At 46.6% G+C, this 16,667-nt stretch overlaps 1 protein-coding gene across 1 annotated transcript in view; it reads right to left on the minus strand.

Moving 5' to 3' along the window:
- anks1b (ankyrin repeat and sterile alpha motif domain containing 1B) overlaps positions 1 to 16,667 on the minus strand; it is a 334,903-nt gene that overhangs the window by 195,601 nt on the left and 122,635 nt on the right. Inside the window, exons 4-6 of the mRNA XM_088646015.1 lie at positions 13,848 to 14,144; positions 6,168 to 6,243; positions 1,821 to 1,922 (exon numbers count right to left, since the gene is read on the minus strand). Of these exons, the coding sequence (XP_088502141.1) occupies positions 1,821 to 1,922; positions 6,168 to 6,243; positions 13,848 to 14,144 (475 nt within the window). The remainder of the gene's footprint in view (positions 1 to 1,820; positions 1,923 to 6,167; positions 6,244 to 13,847; positions 14,145 to 16,667) is intronic.

A 16,667-nucleotide genomic window follows, 5' to 3' on the forward strand; every position in this document is an offset into this window, starting at 1 on the left:
GCTGTGCAGCCGTGGTTTTCAGTCTTAGGAATCTTTTCAAAGGTTCAAACTTTGTTGAGTTATTTTTATAAGGTATAAGGTATTTAGAACCTGTGGGAAGTGCACACATCAGCGTTTTCAGTCACAGTTCACAAATAAGTCAAAAAAGTTCCACTGGAAAAAAAAAAATGCCTTCTCTGTACAGAGCTCAGGAGCACAGACCTGCGCTCAGCAGAAAACAAGATAATCTCCAGAGCTGAAGCAGCTCTGAACTGCAAAATGCATTGCCCGTTGTGCTTCCAGCTTCAGATAGCCTCCTTTCTAAAAGAGCTATATACTGTACATACTGTAACGCCAACCAGGCACACAGTATCAAAAAATACTTTCAAAAGTATAAACAAAACTGAGCAATGTCATTGGTTTAAAAAAATGTAGCTACAGGTGTTTGCTTAATCCTTTATAAAACCAGCTCTCTTAGCTGAGAACAGACTCTCATTCACAATGACATTCAGAGACCTGTTCATACAATCCGAGTGAAGGACAAGGGTTCAACAGCAGCAGTATCGCCCCTGTGGATCTGAACCCGTGACTCCCTGTTCTCTGCTCCACACTGATGGACACAACATACTGCTGCACCTCTGGGGTGTCAGTGTACGAACATTCGGTGAAGAATGTGTCAGCTTTCAGGAAAAACCAAAGTCACAGAAGACAAATGCTTCGTCAGTCCTCATCTGCTTCTCCGTGTGAATATAGCCACTACTGGGCAGAGCTGGCCCACAGGCTCACAGTCATTTCCTGACCTCGCAGAACTCTTACTCACTGTGCATAAAGGAATTTGGTGGTTTGATCTCGAACCCTGCTGAGCATTAAAGATGGAATTGCATTTATCTCTTCTATGACATGTCTAAATGATGGATGACTAAGTAAACAGGATAAGAGCCATGAGAATGGCTACTTCCTACAGGATTATTTTCAATCTTGGCACGCTCGTCTGATGGTCCTAAATGTTCTTGAAACAAAAATGTAAAGGCCAAATTCCATCCACTCAAATCTGATTTTTCTGCCATGCTGTGCTTGGAATATTGTCAGGACAAGAGCTGTCTTATTTCTTTTTTATGCACAGTCCTTTTTACTAACTAAGAAAATGCAATTTTCAATTCTTTTCCAGGAGTTTTTAAAATATTTTTACAGAATGAAATCATGTTTGATTTGATGCATTCCTAACAGGTGTTATACACACAAGGAGTGAGTACATGAAAAACTTAAAAATAAGTTATATGATGCAATCAGAAGATAATTATAACTGGTTACAGGAGGACAAGGCCAATGTATCTTACATAGATCAAAGAATATTCCACAATCAAATTAATAGCAAAACCAAAAAAGATTAGACTTCTTTACAAAATATCTTCTGCTTATTTAAAATGAGCAAAAATAACCACTTTGTCATTTTAGCATGTGTTCTCTGACAGAAACAATTATTAGTGTTCTAATCGGAGAGGGGGCACAACAAAATCTATCCCTGCACCTTGGCACTCAACACTCAGAGCAGATGGTGTTCACATCCTTAAAAACACAAATCATTCAACTTTTATTATCCTGCATGACACCACTTATTGGAGTGCAAAATATTTTTCCTACCCTGGTAGGTAGGTAGAATTTTGTATCAATTGATGGGGTGCTTAATTTAATTAATTAATAGCTATTACAAGCTCGAGCCCTGAATTCAGACACTATTCTCTTCTCCAATTACTCCCCACAGAAGGACATCAATCATAAAGCCCTACTGAAGTCACAGCAGCTGGTCCCATGGGTGAATGGAGCTCCCCTGTCCCCAGTACCTTGAATGAGAGCCGTGATTTGCTGGGATTTCTGTGATGGGTGCTCCTTCAGAATATCCAGGGCCATTCTCTCTTGGCTGTCCTTAATATTGGCATCAATACCTAGAAAGGAATCCAACAGATATTTAAGTTCTGCAAAGACAGACATATATATATATATTTTTTCAAATTGCACAGATAGATCTCCCCGTTCTTTGAAATACATCCAACTGCTTGATTCCCAGAGGCACCTGTGTTATTCAGAAGGAGATATTTGTGTGCACTGTCTGCATGTGAAGTCAGGAGCTTCTTCTCCTTAAACCGATCTGAAGAATGCACAGGAACAAGCATGAACTGCTTGAACCTTTACATCCATCACAGTCTAAAGACTGCCTTGAAAAGTATGAAGACTGGATGGTTAATTAAAATGTTAATATTTTTATATAATGAAGACATTATAGTGGTCTGCAGTGTAACTTCAATTTTAAGCCACTCAAGTATTGTCACAGGGTGGCACGGTGGCGTAGTGCTCTGTACTTCCGCCTCACTGTGCTGGGGCCCTGGCTTCAATTCCAGACCTGGGATGCTGTCTGTGTGGAGTTTGTATGTTCTCTCTGAGGTTTCCTCCAGGTGCTCTGGTTTCCTATCTATTAGGATAGGTTAATCGGGATCGGGGAAAACTGGTCCTGTTGTGAGTGTGTGTGTGAGTGCTCTGCAATGGACTGGCATCCTGTCCAGGGTGTATCCTGCCTTGCACCCATTGCTTGCCAGGGTAGGCTCCAGCTGCTCTGTGTTCCTGTACTGATTACAGCGGTTAAGAAAATAGATGGATGAAAAGCAGTGCAGCCACCGCAGAAAATAAAAATGACAAATGGTGACGATTGAGATCATGTGCAAAAGAGACACCATGTCACACACAGGTCACGATGGAGCCCCAGTACCTGCAAACACACATCAGCTCCTCAGGGATTTTTATTTACCTGTGCTACAAACTGCATTTGAAACAATATCATTTATGAATTACTGTATTTTGCAGAGTGGACTTTAGCCAGGACACCGGGGTCAGCATCCAGGCTCTCAAGCACAGCCAGGGGATATTTAATCACTAAGGAGCTGGGATCTCGGATTAACACCCTGCCCAAAGGATACAACCTCCTACAGGACAATATTCCTGATTACCAAAATAATAATTCCTTGCACTTATACGGTTGTATTTAGATTCTTCCAATTATCAGTTTTCTTTTCTGGACACTCCGCTCAAAGCGCTGTACAGGTCATGGGGATCCCCTTCAGCACCACCAGTGTGCAGCCCCACCTGGGTGATGCACCAGTCTGCTCCCCACACACCAGCTCTCAGTGAGGAGGAGAACAGAGTGATGAAGCCAGTTCAGAGATGGGGATTATTAGGAGGCCATGATTGGTAAAGGCCAGGGAGAAATTTGGCCAGGACACCAGGGTAACACCCCTACTTTTTTCGAGAAACGCTCTGGGATTTTTAATGATCACAGGGTCAGGACCTCGGTTTTACGTCTCATCGGAAGGATGGCGTCTTTTTACAGTGTAATGTCCCCATCACTATAGTGGGGCATTAGGACCCACACAGACTGCAGGGTGAGTGCCCCCTACTGGCCACACTAACACCTCTTCCAGCAGCAATCTTAGCTTTCCCAGGAGTCTCCCATCCAGGTACTGACCAGGCTCACACCTGCTGAGCTTCAGTATCCGAGGCAACACCGAACACAACCCCTGAAATAAAAACGAACGGGTCCACTGGAGAGAAAGAGCTGTTCGAGGCTGCTGCAGCTCACATTCCCCGAGGACTGAAGCCAGGTCACTCTCTCTCACCCGAACGGAGAAAAGAGAGGGCTTTGGCTAAACCACTGCCCCTCTGTCCGCAAGCACAGACGCCCCTGGGGGTGTGAGCACTTTATCTCACCCCAGAAAGAAACAGTACTGCTTCAGGTCACAGAAGAGGGTCAGTAGAGTGAGGATGCTTTGCTGAACACCCAGTAGGTTTACTGACTGACTGTCTTTGTAGTCTAATTCCCAGTCACCTGCAGAGTACAAAAATTGTAAGGTGTACAGTATTACTAATGGCTCTCGTGCCCCTGTAAAGCTGTCGTAGCATTTCACATCAAGGCCCCAGAATCCTACTGGAGAAACCTGAAGGCAGCATCATAAATGGCTCTTTGAAATCTCTCTAAGAAGAAATGAATCTGCAGCCAGAAAGCTTTCCTTCATGGTGGTCTTTCAGCGTATCTTTATAATTGTGGAAAAGTGCACCTCAGCATGTTACGGAATTCTCCCTTTGCAAACAGTGCAGTATTTTTACTGTCTCCTGTCAGAGCCTCTTTCTCTGCATTCCCAGGAATGTGTGAAAAATGACTCAACTTTCAACATGAAAGCATATTTTATATCCGATGGAAATACAACTTCAATTATTCTTTTACTACGGCGAACACAGCGGGTGAAGCCACGTACTGAAGCGGATCGGACAAACACTGTTGAAACAGAGTCCATTACCGGGCAGCAGAAGGGGGCAGAAATCAGGCCCCTCTTGCAAATCCGAGCAGACAGATCTCTGCAGGAGCTACGAGCCTGCTAGCAGACCCGCCAGGGTTATGGGAACAGAGATGAGCACTGCTTCTCTAAGCCCCGGCCCTGGGCCAGACCAAGACAGCGCGGCCCTGACACAGCGGGGACCAGGCGTCTTAGTGAACTGCGACCCTGCAGGGATCACGTACTGTACAAGCACGCACGGGAGGGAGGGGGGATCTTCGTGGAGCGAGTACTGTGAATTGGCCCAGGGACAAGGAACAACACTGAGGAACAATCCTCAAACGGGAAAAAAAAGACTCAGGCCTGAAGTTGAGAGTAGATGAAAATGAGCTACGTATGTCTTTGGAAGGTGGGAGGAAACTGGAGCAGCTGGAGAAAACCCACGAGGCCAAGGAAAGCATGCAGACTCCTCACAGACAGGCACTCCAGGGCGGAATTGAACCAGGACCCAAGAGCTGTGAGCTCCGATAACCATATATCAGGAGATCCTGAATACATGCAACAGATACATAAAATAATATGCTATACAGTATAGTACATCTAAAATATACATATATACTGATTTAAATGATCATAAAATACATTATTGTATTTAATCCTTGTAATCTTGTACACAGCACAAACCATCCTTTCCTTTTCAAATATTTTGCACGCTGCAGTTCAACCTACTCTAAATGCTTTATACAGTATAAATATATTACAAGGACCACCTGTCAGGGTTACAACGAATCGAAGAGCACGCACTTGTGGTGCCTACAGTAGTTGGGACTAAATTTAATTTAATATAATTGACTGTTAGTGTCTCAGAACACAGAAAACATGAAAATAACAACATGTCAATGTTGTCTAAATATGATGGGTGTATACAAAGTCAGCAGCCGGGACAGCTATTGTCACCAGAAGGGCACAACCTACTTTGACTAAAAACATAAAAAGTTAAAAATATGAAATAAAAAAGCATAAAATACAGGGTTTCCAAGGAACACCTGTCAGCGTTATGATTAATGGGAATAAATATCAATTCGTCTTATTTTTTTCGACTACTTGTTCTTAAAACAGGTCATAAGCTTTTCGATAAGTCTCACTCTAAGACAAAGACGGTATATGCGCTCGCCACCCTGGTCAAAATTAGCTACTCTAAGCTAACGTACCCTCTCAAGTGCGAAACAGCAGCGGTCTGTGATGCTAACTTTTATTTCATACACGCAAAACAGAATCAAAGTCTGTTCGGCTCTGCTTTTAGCGTTGTGTAACGGTGACAGCACGGTTAATATTCATCCCTACTATACTAATCCTATATACTGTACTGTATATCATGGACATTGCATACTGGATTTGTTCTGCTCTAGAGAGAGAGATTTTCATTCATTTATCGGGATGTCTATACGTGTCTCCCCTCTTCTCGGGGTGGTGTGGGGGGAAGACCCTCGCCGTAAACGTTGTCGAATTAAAAAGCCCCCAAATCGATTTCCATTGCTATAGAACTGGAAAACTACAAAGCAGCCCCCAGGCGTGTGCGTGAGGGATACCCTGATAGTATCTGTGGAGGGCACCGCGGCGTGAGCCCACAGCAGTTAAAGCATGCAGCTGCACCGTGCAGCATTTCGAAATGACGAGCCTGCAAGGAAGCCGAGTCTCCTCGGAGCTCGAAGCTGGGTGAAGGGGAGGAACTGGTGGAAGAGGACTTTGCCGCACAAAAGGCAGGGGGTGGCGGTAGGATAGCCAAGCCCCCCTTCTCAGTCTCCCCTCTCCGCGCTGAGGGAGTGTGGCCGTGCCCGACGTGACGCGGGCGGCGTGTCCGGAGCTCACCTGTCTCCAGCAGGAGTCGAACCACGTCCACCTTTCCGAACAGGGCCGCCTCGTGCAGAGCGCTGCCCTTCTCCGTCTGCAACCACAAACAGGACAGAAGGACACGGTCAGAGAAACACAGAATATTAAGGTTTTTATTTTGTATCTCCCCCCCCTCCCCCAGCCAGGACTAGCAGAGCTGAGTCTGGTGCCTGCGCAGCTGGGAAAACAGAGATGTTACTCAAAGTTTTAAAAAAAAAACTTTTTGTGGTGTTTCACCTTCCTTCAGACATGACTCCGTTTCGAGGTCATGAGCCGCCGCGTTTGCAGAACCTGGGCTGCAGTGTCATGTAGCAGAATGTGTGAATGTGTGAATGCGTGACTTCTTAAAAACCATTTTAACCACACCGGTTGGAAATGCCTAACCCCCGTGAGAGACGTTTTTCCTTTCCAGCAGCCTACACATCTCCAGACCAGACATGTTGCTCTGCTTTGCTCACCGGTTTAAGCAGTGTCTCCCAGTCACAGCTTTGTCTTTTTACGGGTTTTCTGTTTTACTCGGACTTAATCTCAACCTGTGATCTTCACAGATGCCACCATGACAGCTACATTCACATAAGGAGTTTTTTTAAGAGGATACACAGGAGCGCATTAAAATAGCCAGCCAGCATATTTTCTATTCATATCACTAACCCACAGCTCGACATAAGTATGCTTGGTACATAGATGAGCTACATGATTATACACCACAAGCCCCTTTCAAAGTGAAAAAAACACGGCTTCATATCTTTCTTCATATAAAAATCTAAAAGCAAACTATCTGAGTTTTCCTTTGCAAAGGGACACAGAACATACAGTATCTTTCTGAACTAATTGATTAATGCCATTTCTAAGTAAGAAATGCAGTCTGTGGATGGCACTATGCTTGAATTTCAATCCACATTGAAGAATTTAGGCGTGATATCTCATCCTGGCTTGACTTTTGACACTCATGTGCAGAAGATTGTAAAAACATCATTTTTCCATCTCAGAAAGATTGCCAGACTGAGTCAGCTACCCTAAATCCAGACTCAAAACCTTTCAGTTTAAAAAGACGTTTGCTTAATTAGTGTCTTTGTCTGCTCCATTTTCTAACTTCTGCTGCGCTTCTGATTGTCTTACTTATATGTACTTATTTTGTTGATTACACCTACTGTAAAGCACTTCGAGATGGAACTTTTAAAAGGTACTACCGTATATAAAATAAAGTGAAAATATTGGAAATTTCCTCTTTGATAGCCGAGTCATTATAGCTGTGTTTTGAGCTCTGAATGCATGTGCCTCAGCCAGGTAAAACAGAAGTGTAAATAAGAACAGAAACTTGCTCAGTCAGGCCCAGGTCCTTGCAGATGTATGACAGAGCTATGAGTACCTTCACCACGAGACTCCCTGGACACAGCAAGACGACCGAAGACGCCCAGCAGTCTGTGGATCAGCGCTGATGTGATCGCTCCCGTCCAGTGAAGGAGTGAGAAAGAGCCCGTTTCTCCTTGGGCGCTACCCTCCTTTGCAAGCCAGTGCAGGTACAGCACAGCAGGAGACCCCGCCCTCCGCCCACGCACGCGCCACTGAAACCCCGGGGTCTCTGTGACAGAGAAGGGGCGCCCGATCGTGAGCACAGGACGCTGAGGCTGGTCTGTTTCGGGACCTCCTCCTGTCGTGTTTCCTGGGCTGATCACACAAAGGGAACCGATTTACTCGGCACGGTTTTCCAGCAACTCAACAGATGTGGGGATGTGCTCTCCGGACAGTTTAGCTCCACCTGTGGGTTTCGCTGCAGTGCAGAAGGAGCTCAGGAGAGTCGTTCTCTCACACCCTGATGTGGTGAAAGTGCCCGTGAGTTTGACTTTAAAAAGCAGCCCCTCTGAAGTCGAAGGCATGTTTCAAACAGCAGGGCATCCTTGGGCACATCACAGAGCATTCTGGCAAACGTCAAGCTCTTTTTCAGAAGATATAGACAAATCCCAACAATAGGACTGCAGAAGGTTCTGGTGATAGTTTGACTTCTCATAGTTTAAGGGATGACTGTTTGGCCATAAGGTTCCAAGAGGTTCCTGTATTTCTTCACCATTGGGGATGAGTGTTCGCATGATGATCTCTGGGAAATAGTGAACTAGAGCCTCGTACTGTATTTCCTAAAATAAACTGGCAATTCCCAAGATCTGGGGTTTGACCTCCTGAATTTTCATTGTTCATTCCATTGAACATATTCCGTGATCACTGCAGTGCAAAAGTTGTGTGTTGCACGAAGCTGACTCTACATTACACTGTAACACCCATTCTATTCAAACACGCTCAGGCCTAGCGTGATGCAGTGTGGAAAGGTGCGTGCTCACTTTCACAGCTGCAGATCATATGAAGTCACAAGAGGAAACTACAGTCAATGGAAGTGCATTTAAAACCGAGAGCAGGAGGCACTTCTCTAACCAAAGGGTTGTGACAGCGTGGAACACACTACCCAGCTTTGTGGTTGAAGCTGATACTTTCAAGAAACGTCTGGATCAGATAATTGGGTCAAACAGACTAGATGGGTTAAAAATAACTTCCTCTCATCTGTAACCTTTCTTATTTCTTTATGTCCTTATGACCAACCCCAAATCTGAACCTGCAACCTGGACAGCAATGCTAGCACAGGCTGTCCCTGGCTGAGATGCTCAGGAGCCCAAAACTAATGTGATACGGCCTTGTGTATGGATCTTGAAATCTACTCCAGGGTCATATAATTTCATAGATAGAAATAGAAATCCACTGTTCCAAATAATTATAGACTACCTACTGGTAGTCTACTACTATGGTAGAGTGAAGAGAAGAGTTAGAGAGGGCAGGTAGTGTATATTCCTGTAAATGGAGAGTAGAGCAGTCTGGGAACTAAAAGGTCCAGAATCCTTAGCTACAAGAAAAGGAAATGAGTGCCAGCTGAACTCGCTTACCCGTACTGCAGTAATTACTACAGGTATAAAAATGCTACTTGAGAGTGTTAGAGGAGAGGTTAATATACCACTGAAGGAAGAGAGAAAAACTGGAACGTTTTGAAGAACGTAATTAACTTTGGAAACTCTTGAAAATGTTAGAAGAGAAATTTCCCATTGTGTTTTGACCCCTGATTGGAACAGACAATTCTGTTACCATTTTTCTTTTAATCTGTATAGTTCTGTATTGTCTTGAGGCTGTCACGGACGTCCAAGGGGACAAACCGTGGGGAGCAGGAGAGCGGAAAAAGACCCATATGCGTAGCGGCGAGACAGGAAAAAGGCCCGGGCTCATAGTGCAAAGAGTTCAGGAATGCCGTATAGAAACCAATGCCCTCAGGGAGCGGACGTGGGGCGCCCTGGTGCTAGGCGGGTCTCAGGACATCCGAACGTCAATGCTGAGCGAGGACAGAGTGCAAGACCCGGAAATATATAGCCCAAGGGAAAGAGAGGGACAGGAAGGACAGCAGACCGGAAACTAGGGACAGGACAGAGAAGGAGCGCCCTCTGGCTGCAGAGGGCGTGACAGTACCCCCCCCTTCATGGGCGGCTCCCGACGCCCATACAAAAAAATAAGCTGCACAGCACTGGGGGGAGGAAAAACCTCATTTAACTGAAAGGAAACCTCCGGGAATCCACGGCTGAGAGCTACCCCTTCCTCCGGGGTATACACCTTTATTGGGTGGAGGAAGGGGGGGATAGAGAAGAGCTCCGGAGACTTAAAACAAAAAAGTACACAAGCACAAACCCAACAGACAAAAACCTGGGAAAGACCAGGGAGACAAACCACACAAGACAGAACACAAGCACAAACCCAACAGACAAAAACCTGGGAAAGACCAGGGAGACAAACCACACAAGACAGATAGGAACCAAAAACAGGTAGGAACCAAAGTTCCGAGACACAGAGAGCAGGGGGGACCAAAAAGGAGGGGAAACCAGGAAGAAAAAAAAATCAAAACAAAAAGGCAAAAAACAAGAAAGAAAAAAACACAAAAACCCCAGGGAAAAATACCGCAGACTGGGCAAATGGCACGTTCACATTCTAACGCTGATATCGGAGTGGACAACCTGAGGAAAGCCAGACCGAAGCCCGCTCACAGACACAGATGCCCGGAATGATATCCAGCGAAAAGAATGGAGGAACGGCGAATGGGCACGTTCACATACTAACGCTGATATCGGAGTGGACAACCTGAGGAAAGCCAGACCGAAGCCCGCTCACAGACACAGATGCCCGGAATGATATCCAGCGAAAGGCATGGAGGAACGGCAGAAAGCTTACCATTCTATCACTGATATCGGAGAGAGCCAGAACAGGAAGAGCCAGGCACGAGAACCCGCTCCAGACACAGAAGCTCGGAGTGATATCCAGTAATGAGAATAGGCAAGCCAGCTCAACATTCAATCACTGATATCGGAGTGATCTACCCGAGGAAAGCCAGGTACAGGACCCGCTCACAGGCACGGAAGATCGGAGTGATATCCAGTGATTAGAATAGAGGAACTGAAAAAAAAAAAACAGCCCAGAGAAAAAAAAAAACTGCGGCAAGACAAAAAAAAGCGCCGCTCGCGGGGTCATTAGGTGGCTCAGCATTCTGTCACGGACGTCCAAGGGGACAAACCGTGGGGAGCAGGAGAGCGGAAAAAGACCCATATGCGTAGCGGCGAGACGGGAAAAAGGCCCGGGCTCATAATGCAAAGAGTTCAGGAATGCCGTATAGAAACCAATGCCCTCAGGGAGCGGACGTGGGGCGCCCTGGTGCTAGGCGGGTCTCAGGACATCCGAACGTCAATGCTGAGCGAGGACAGAGTGCAAGACCCGGAAATATATAGCCCAAGGGAAAGAGAGGGACAGGAAGGACAGCAGACCGGAAACTAGGGACAGGACAGAGAAGGAGCGCCCTCTGGCTGCAGAGGGCGTGACAGAGGCTTTAATGGGCTGGTAAACCGGTTGGCTGTTCAGCTGCAGGCAGCAAACCAACAGACGCAGGAGCCAGTGCTCAACAGAAAGAGCTATTTTTTTTAGTTGATGTTGCTGTGCCTTATTTGATACAAGTATTCATCTAAAAAGTGCTGGAGAGGCCAGTTCTTTACCTAATCGTCTGTCTCGGTGTTTTGTGTTGTTAACACTCCAATTAGGAAAAAAGACACCTGCAGCTGCGCTCTTCCCTTCTGTCACAGTACGAGACAGTCTAGATGGGATGGATGGCCTCCTCATTTGTTCCTTTTAATCTCCTGAGAGTCCTGTAACAGTGTCGTCTCGAGCCATTCACTGCCACTGTACAGTATGTTCGCTTGCTGTCTAGTCAGACTGCCACGTTACCAAATACGGATGCTGGCAATTTTTCCCACTTACTGATAACTAAGTGACACAGTGGAAGTGGCTTCATTATAAAGTATATGAGATATGTGGGTTATATGGGAACAGTCACAGCATCAATAATTCTCCCATAATAAAACTGCCGCTTATTGGGCTTTCTTGTGCCCTCTCAGAACACACTCGGCTCGTGTCTGCTGCTCAGATCTCCAGTCCAGGCACGGCTCTCAGCCCTCGTTACAATGCTTCTCTCCCAGCATGCATAGTGCACTTGGCTTCTCCACTCCAACCCCACTGCAATTGCTTCTGTTGGGAATACAGCAGTTCTCCGACTGGGGCCGTCCTGAAGAAACACTACATCCTGATGCAAATGCATTAATAATTCAGATTCGTGCAAGGATGGATTGCCTCACATATTCTGCAATTATCATTATGTTCATGCCACTCACATGCCTAGTGCACAGATTGACTTGCGGGAGCTACAGTATTTAAACCGAATTCAGCCTGATACAATGCACTGGCATCACTCTCTCATTCTGGTCACTCCTACTCAAAGGAAGCCTCTCTTTGTCTTCAGCACAAACTTTTTACAAAATCGCAGATGCAAGTGCTGGCACGCTCTCTCTTACAGTAAATCATTTGACTCAATCAACATCAGAGTTGCACTTTTGCAGGGATAAGTTGTTAAAGAAACCTACATTAAACATAGTTTAACAAACTGTCTAATATAACTTCTGAATGAGTTCTGACCTGGTTTCCTGTTTATGTTTTCAGCTCTGTATGCATTTTTAATTGGTTTACTTTACCCTTTTATTTCCCAGGAATTTCACAGAACAAAGCAGGGTGACGTGAGTTTTGTTTTTCATTGTAATTACAGTGCAGATAAGTCTGCTCTGTACTTACACCAGCATGTCACGGCTTTAGTTCATTAAAAGTAAGCCTGATCTGTGATTTCTATTTTTGTAGTGCAAAGATCATTGTAACAGAAAGATCTACAAAGACTCAGGTTAAAGAAAAGCTTTCACGCCAAGGTGTTAAATATTTTTCCACTTAGATAATCTCTCCCGATTAGTCCGGCTGTCATTTGCCCTGATAACTCTCTGCTCGGCAGCCTGTGCGCTCCATGTTTTAGCATGTACCAGTTCATCTCTGACTTTGTGATGTATCCTCCTGCTTTGCTGTGGCCCGAGTCGTCCACACTGGAGCAGCAGCACTGTGCTCGCAGCTGTGCGCAGTAAGAGAACGCGTTTCCCTGGGGCTGCAGGAGACTCTCGCCCTCGTGTGGCCTGAGTCTGGGTTTCCCTCGTAGATCATTCGTGCGTGACCTGAGGTTCTGTCTCCTGATTTCAGTTTTATCGGTTAGAAGGGCCATATCTGCGTGAAGGATTAAGTGACGAGGCCAGAGGTTTGGGGTTAACTCCCCTAGAGGGCACTCCCTTTTGCTCCTGTCAGTAGTCCCCTGTGATCGTTCGCCTGTGTTCCAGGAGTGCCTTGTTGTGTCTCCCCCTATTTATTCTTAGCTCCTCCAGGGCTCAGGGCTCAGCATTAGGGTACGGATGTCACCAGGCCCGCCTAGCACCAGGATACCCTACGTCCGTCTCCTGAGGGCACAGGCCTCGTCCTCGACACCTCCCGTTCTCTGAGCCCGGGGTCTGGAGGAACTCACCCCGTCATCCCAAGACCTGCATGTTTTCCGTGTGTTCGTTTTTTTTCCCCCTTCCCAGGAATTTTAACCTTGTGTCCCAGGATGGATCTACTGTTGATGGACTCATGGACTGTGCCCTGACCTGCCTTCGGACCTGCTTGGAAGCCTCTCTTTGTCTCCCCGTTCACCGTCCCACCGACTATCACTGTTACTTTACTGCACCATTAAATCCCTGTGTGTCTTCCCGTACTCCGCCTCCTGTCTCCTTCAGCTCTTACCGCTTCGCAAAGGGTCTGACATAACACCCGACACGGACTATAGAGCCTGTTCGTAACAGTCGGTCTCTATTTCAGATGAATAATTTATGAAGCGTGGTTTTAGAGAGGCAGGATGCATTTAACAGGTCAAAGGTCTCCAGAAAGTCCTGGATGTACGTACAGTAAGTCTACCCAGGTGAATGTGTATGCATGCTGTATTCATACAGTAGGTTCCCCATGCCTTTCCCATGCAAGTACTCCCCAGTTTGCCTTGCTCTGCCAGTCCCCTCTCTTCTTTAGGTTTTACCACACTCTCCCTGTGCTTCGCTGAGGTTTGACCACGGCTACATTGTCAGAGGGTTTTAGCGTTCACCCTCAGACCCCGGGGCAAGAGAGCTCTGCAGGGCTGCAGGTCTGTCTGAACGTGCGTCCACTCGCAGGCCCCACTCCGGAGGGGCCGGAGCCTCTCACCTGGCAGTTGACGTCCATGCCGGCCTCCAGCAGCACCTGCACGACAGCCCTGTGGCCGTTGCGCGCGGCCAGGTGCAGGGGGGTGTGCTTCCTGGTGCTGCAGCTCATGAGGTTGGGGTGGGCGTTCACCAGCATCTTGACCACCGGCAGCCGGCCGTACAGCGCCGCCAGGTCCAGCGGCGTCTCGCTCCGGCTGTTCCTCATGGTGGGGTCCGTCAGCTCCTCCAGCAGCACCGCCACCACCTCCGAGTGGCCGTACTGGGCCGCACAGTGCAGCGCCGTCTCGTTCTCGTTGTTCTTGTGGCCAGAGAGAGAGAGAGAGGGGGAGAGCGCTGTCAAGAAACCTCCAACTGCAGATCGATACAGCAGATATGAACTGCGCAGGTACAGTACGTGTGTATTGTTTATTAGGGTGTTTTTTTCTTTAAATTGCCTGCTGCTGCAAAACACACTGCCCCTTGGGGATAATATAGACTCTCTCTACTCTACTGTCTGTTATTGTTGCAGGAATCTCCTGTGGTTTTCACTGCAATGAAATAGAATGCAAATGAGAAAAGAAACAGTTCCAATCATTCATTACAGTACATCAAGATACTGCAAGATAACAAACCTACAATTGAACAGAGCATAGTAGTGATACTCATAGAAATAAACGGTGTTATATATGTGGTATTGCTCATCCCTAACAATCCCAGCGTGCTTCACGTGAAGGTGGGATCCCTCTGTGAAGTGCAGCTCCGCCTGGGTGACACACAGTAGCCCCACTGCAGAGCAGATCAGGGGACGGAGAGAAAAATTACTGTTCCAGACGAATTAAAGGGAAACTTTTAGGATAACATGGATACCACGGTTAACACCCATACTCTATGGACAGGAAATTGTTAATGGCAAAGAATTCAGGACCTCAGTTTAACTCTCCGTAACTACAGCAGTCAAACTGGGTTAGTTGGAAATTTTCACTCAGAGTGAAGAGCACCACCTACTGGTCCGCCGACACCACTTGTAGCTGCAACCAGAATTTCCACAGAGGTCTCCTGTCCCAGAACTGACCAGGCCCAGCTCTGCTCGGCTCTGAGCAAGAAACAAATCTCCATTTTCTTTGATTAGGCATTAGGATTATGGAAAAGACCGATAGACAGAAAACAAATACTGGATTTATTCCAGATAACAATTGGCTGCCTTTCCAGTGAAAGAGAAAAAGACTACATCCTTCTTTACCATCAGCCCACATAATCACAACAAAAACACTCCATTCTTCTCCGTGACTTCGCACTGCTTCTTTAATGAATGAGATTTTCACAAGACCAGATATTATCTCATATCGCATAAAACCTAACTGCTGACAAACATTTAGCCCATTGAGCTCATGAGGATGTTTGTAATTGTTCTGATTCCTGGCAGCCTCCTCTCGCCCAAAACAGGTGGGAGTCAGAAGGTAAAGATTTCCCCACGAGTTGGAACCTGGAGTGCGTCTTTCCTTTGATTCCTCTGCTGCACATTATTCACCTCGAAGGCCTGAAGGAGCACATGTGCCATGACCATGAGCCACAGCAAGCCTGTCAGTTTCCACTCTCTCAGCAACGGCGGAGTGGCGCTCACAGTGGGCATCTAACAGCAGCAATAAACACCCAAGGCTCTGCATCGCAAAGACCGTTAAAGGCATCTTTTGTTTTTTAGAGTGAGCAATAATACTGTATAAAATCCCACCTGTGCAGCTGAAATGACTAAACAGTATCCTGGGACAATAATCGGAGTGTAACTTGAAGAAAATCAACTGATCATTCATTTTAATTTTACATGTACCTCATCAATTAGACCAAGACTTGGTAAATACAGTTCAAATAGCTTTTTTACTGCTTCTCTGATTGTGCTAGAAGTTCTAGCTGATGATGTTGATTTTATATATACAAAAGGCAAAATAAGAAGTTGTAAGGTGATTCCTTCTCCTAAGCATTGTTAAAAGGCAAATGCTGATTCATATTCATACTGATAATATACAGCAACTGCATGCTTTTTAGAAAGCCTTCTTAATCCTCAAAGGTGCTGCTTGTAATGTAAATGTAAATGTACAGTAAATGTTGAGTGTTAGGCAGTAGTAGCCCCATACTTGCTTGTGCTGTATCACATAAACCAGCTGAAGAAGAAGCGCACCCCTGGGGCATGCAGGAGACATGGAGGGAGAAAGCTATTCTCAATAAGAAAGGCAGAGTACCCACTGAGATGGGGAGCCTCAGTGCCTGAGGGAAGGACAGAGTCTGATAAGCGGAGCAGAGGCAGAACGGGCAGTTCAACAGGTCAACAGGAAGCAGACCATCACCCCGAAGGACCTCCCTCCAGCTGGGACTCCTTAGTGATACCTACAGCCCCCGCGGGAGACTATAACTTGGACCCAGCCTGGATCACGGAGGACCAGGGGATCTGTCTTGTCACCCCCTTCCTGTTCCACGCACCAGGGGAAAAGTCACAGGCTCACCCAGCCTGTGCACACATGCACATTCACCGACAGGCATCCATTGCTGTCGTCAACACAGGAGCAGTTTCCCAGGAATGGGCTCCCTTTCGCACGGCACATGTTTCCAATCACACTGCTCCGCTGTCCCCTGGGGGCCTGTGGTCAAGGTCAGAGGCCAGTAATGTACAACCAGTAAGAGACAGGAAGCGCGCTGGGATTCTGCAGGCCAGCGCTGAGCCACACGGGGCCAGGGCTGCAGCAATGTGAAGCCCCACTCTGGCTTTAACACTGGGACTTTACATGCGGTCCGGGGCGAGAGAATGTCTCTTTCACCTCACCATGATAAAACACAAACTTCCGGGTCAGGA

Source organism: Lepisosteus platostomus, chromosome 9 (assembly GCF_059453375.1).
Source record: "Lepisosteus platostomus isolate fLepPlt1 chromosome 9, fLepPlt1.hap1, whole genome shotgun sequence".
NCBI lineage: Eukaryota > Metazoa > Chordata > Actinopteri > Semionotiformes > Lepisosteidae > Lepisosteus > Lepisosteus platostomus.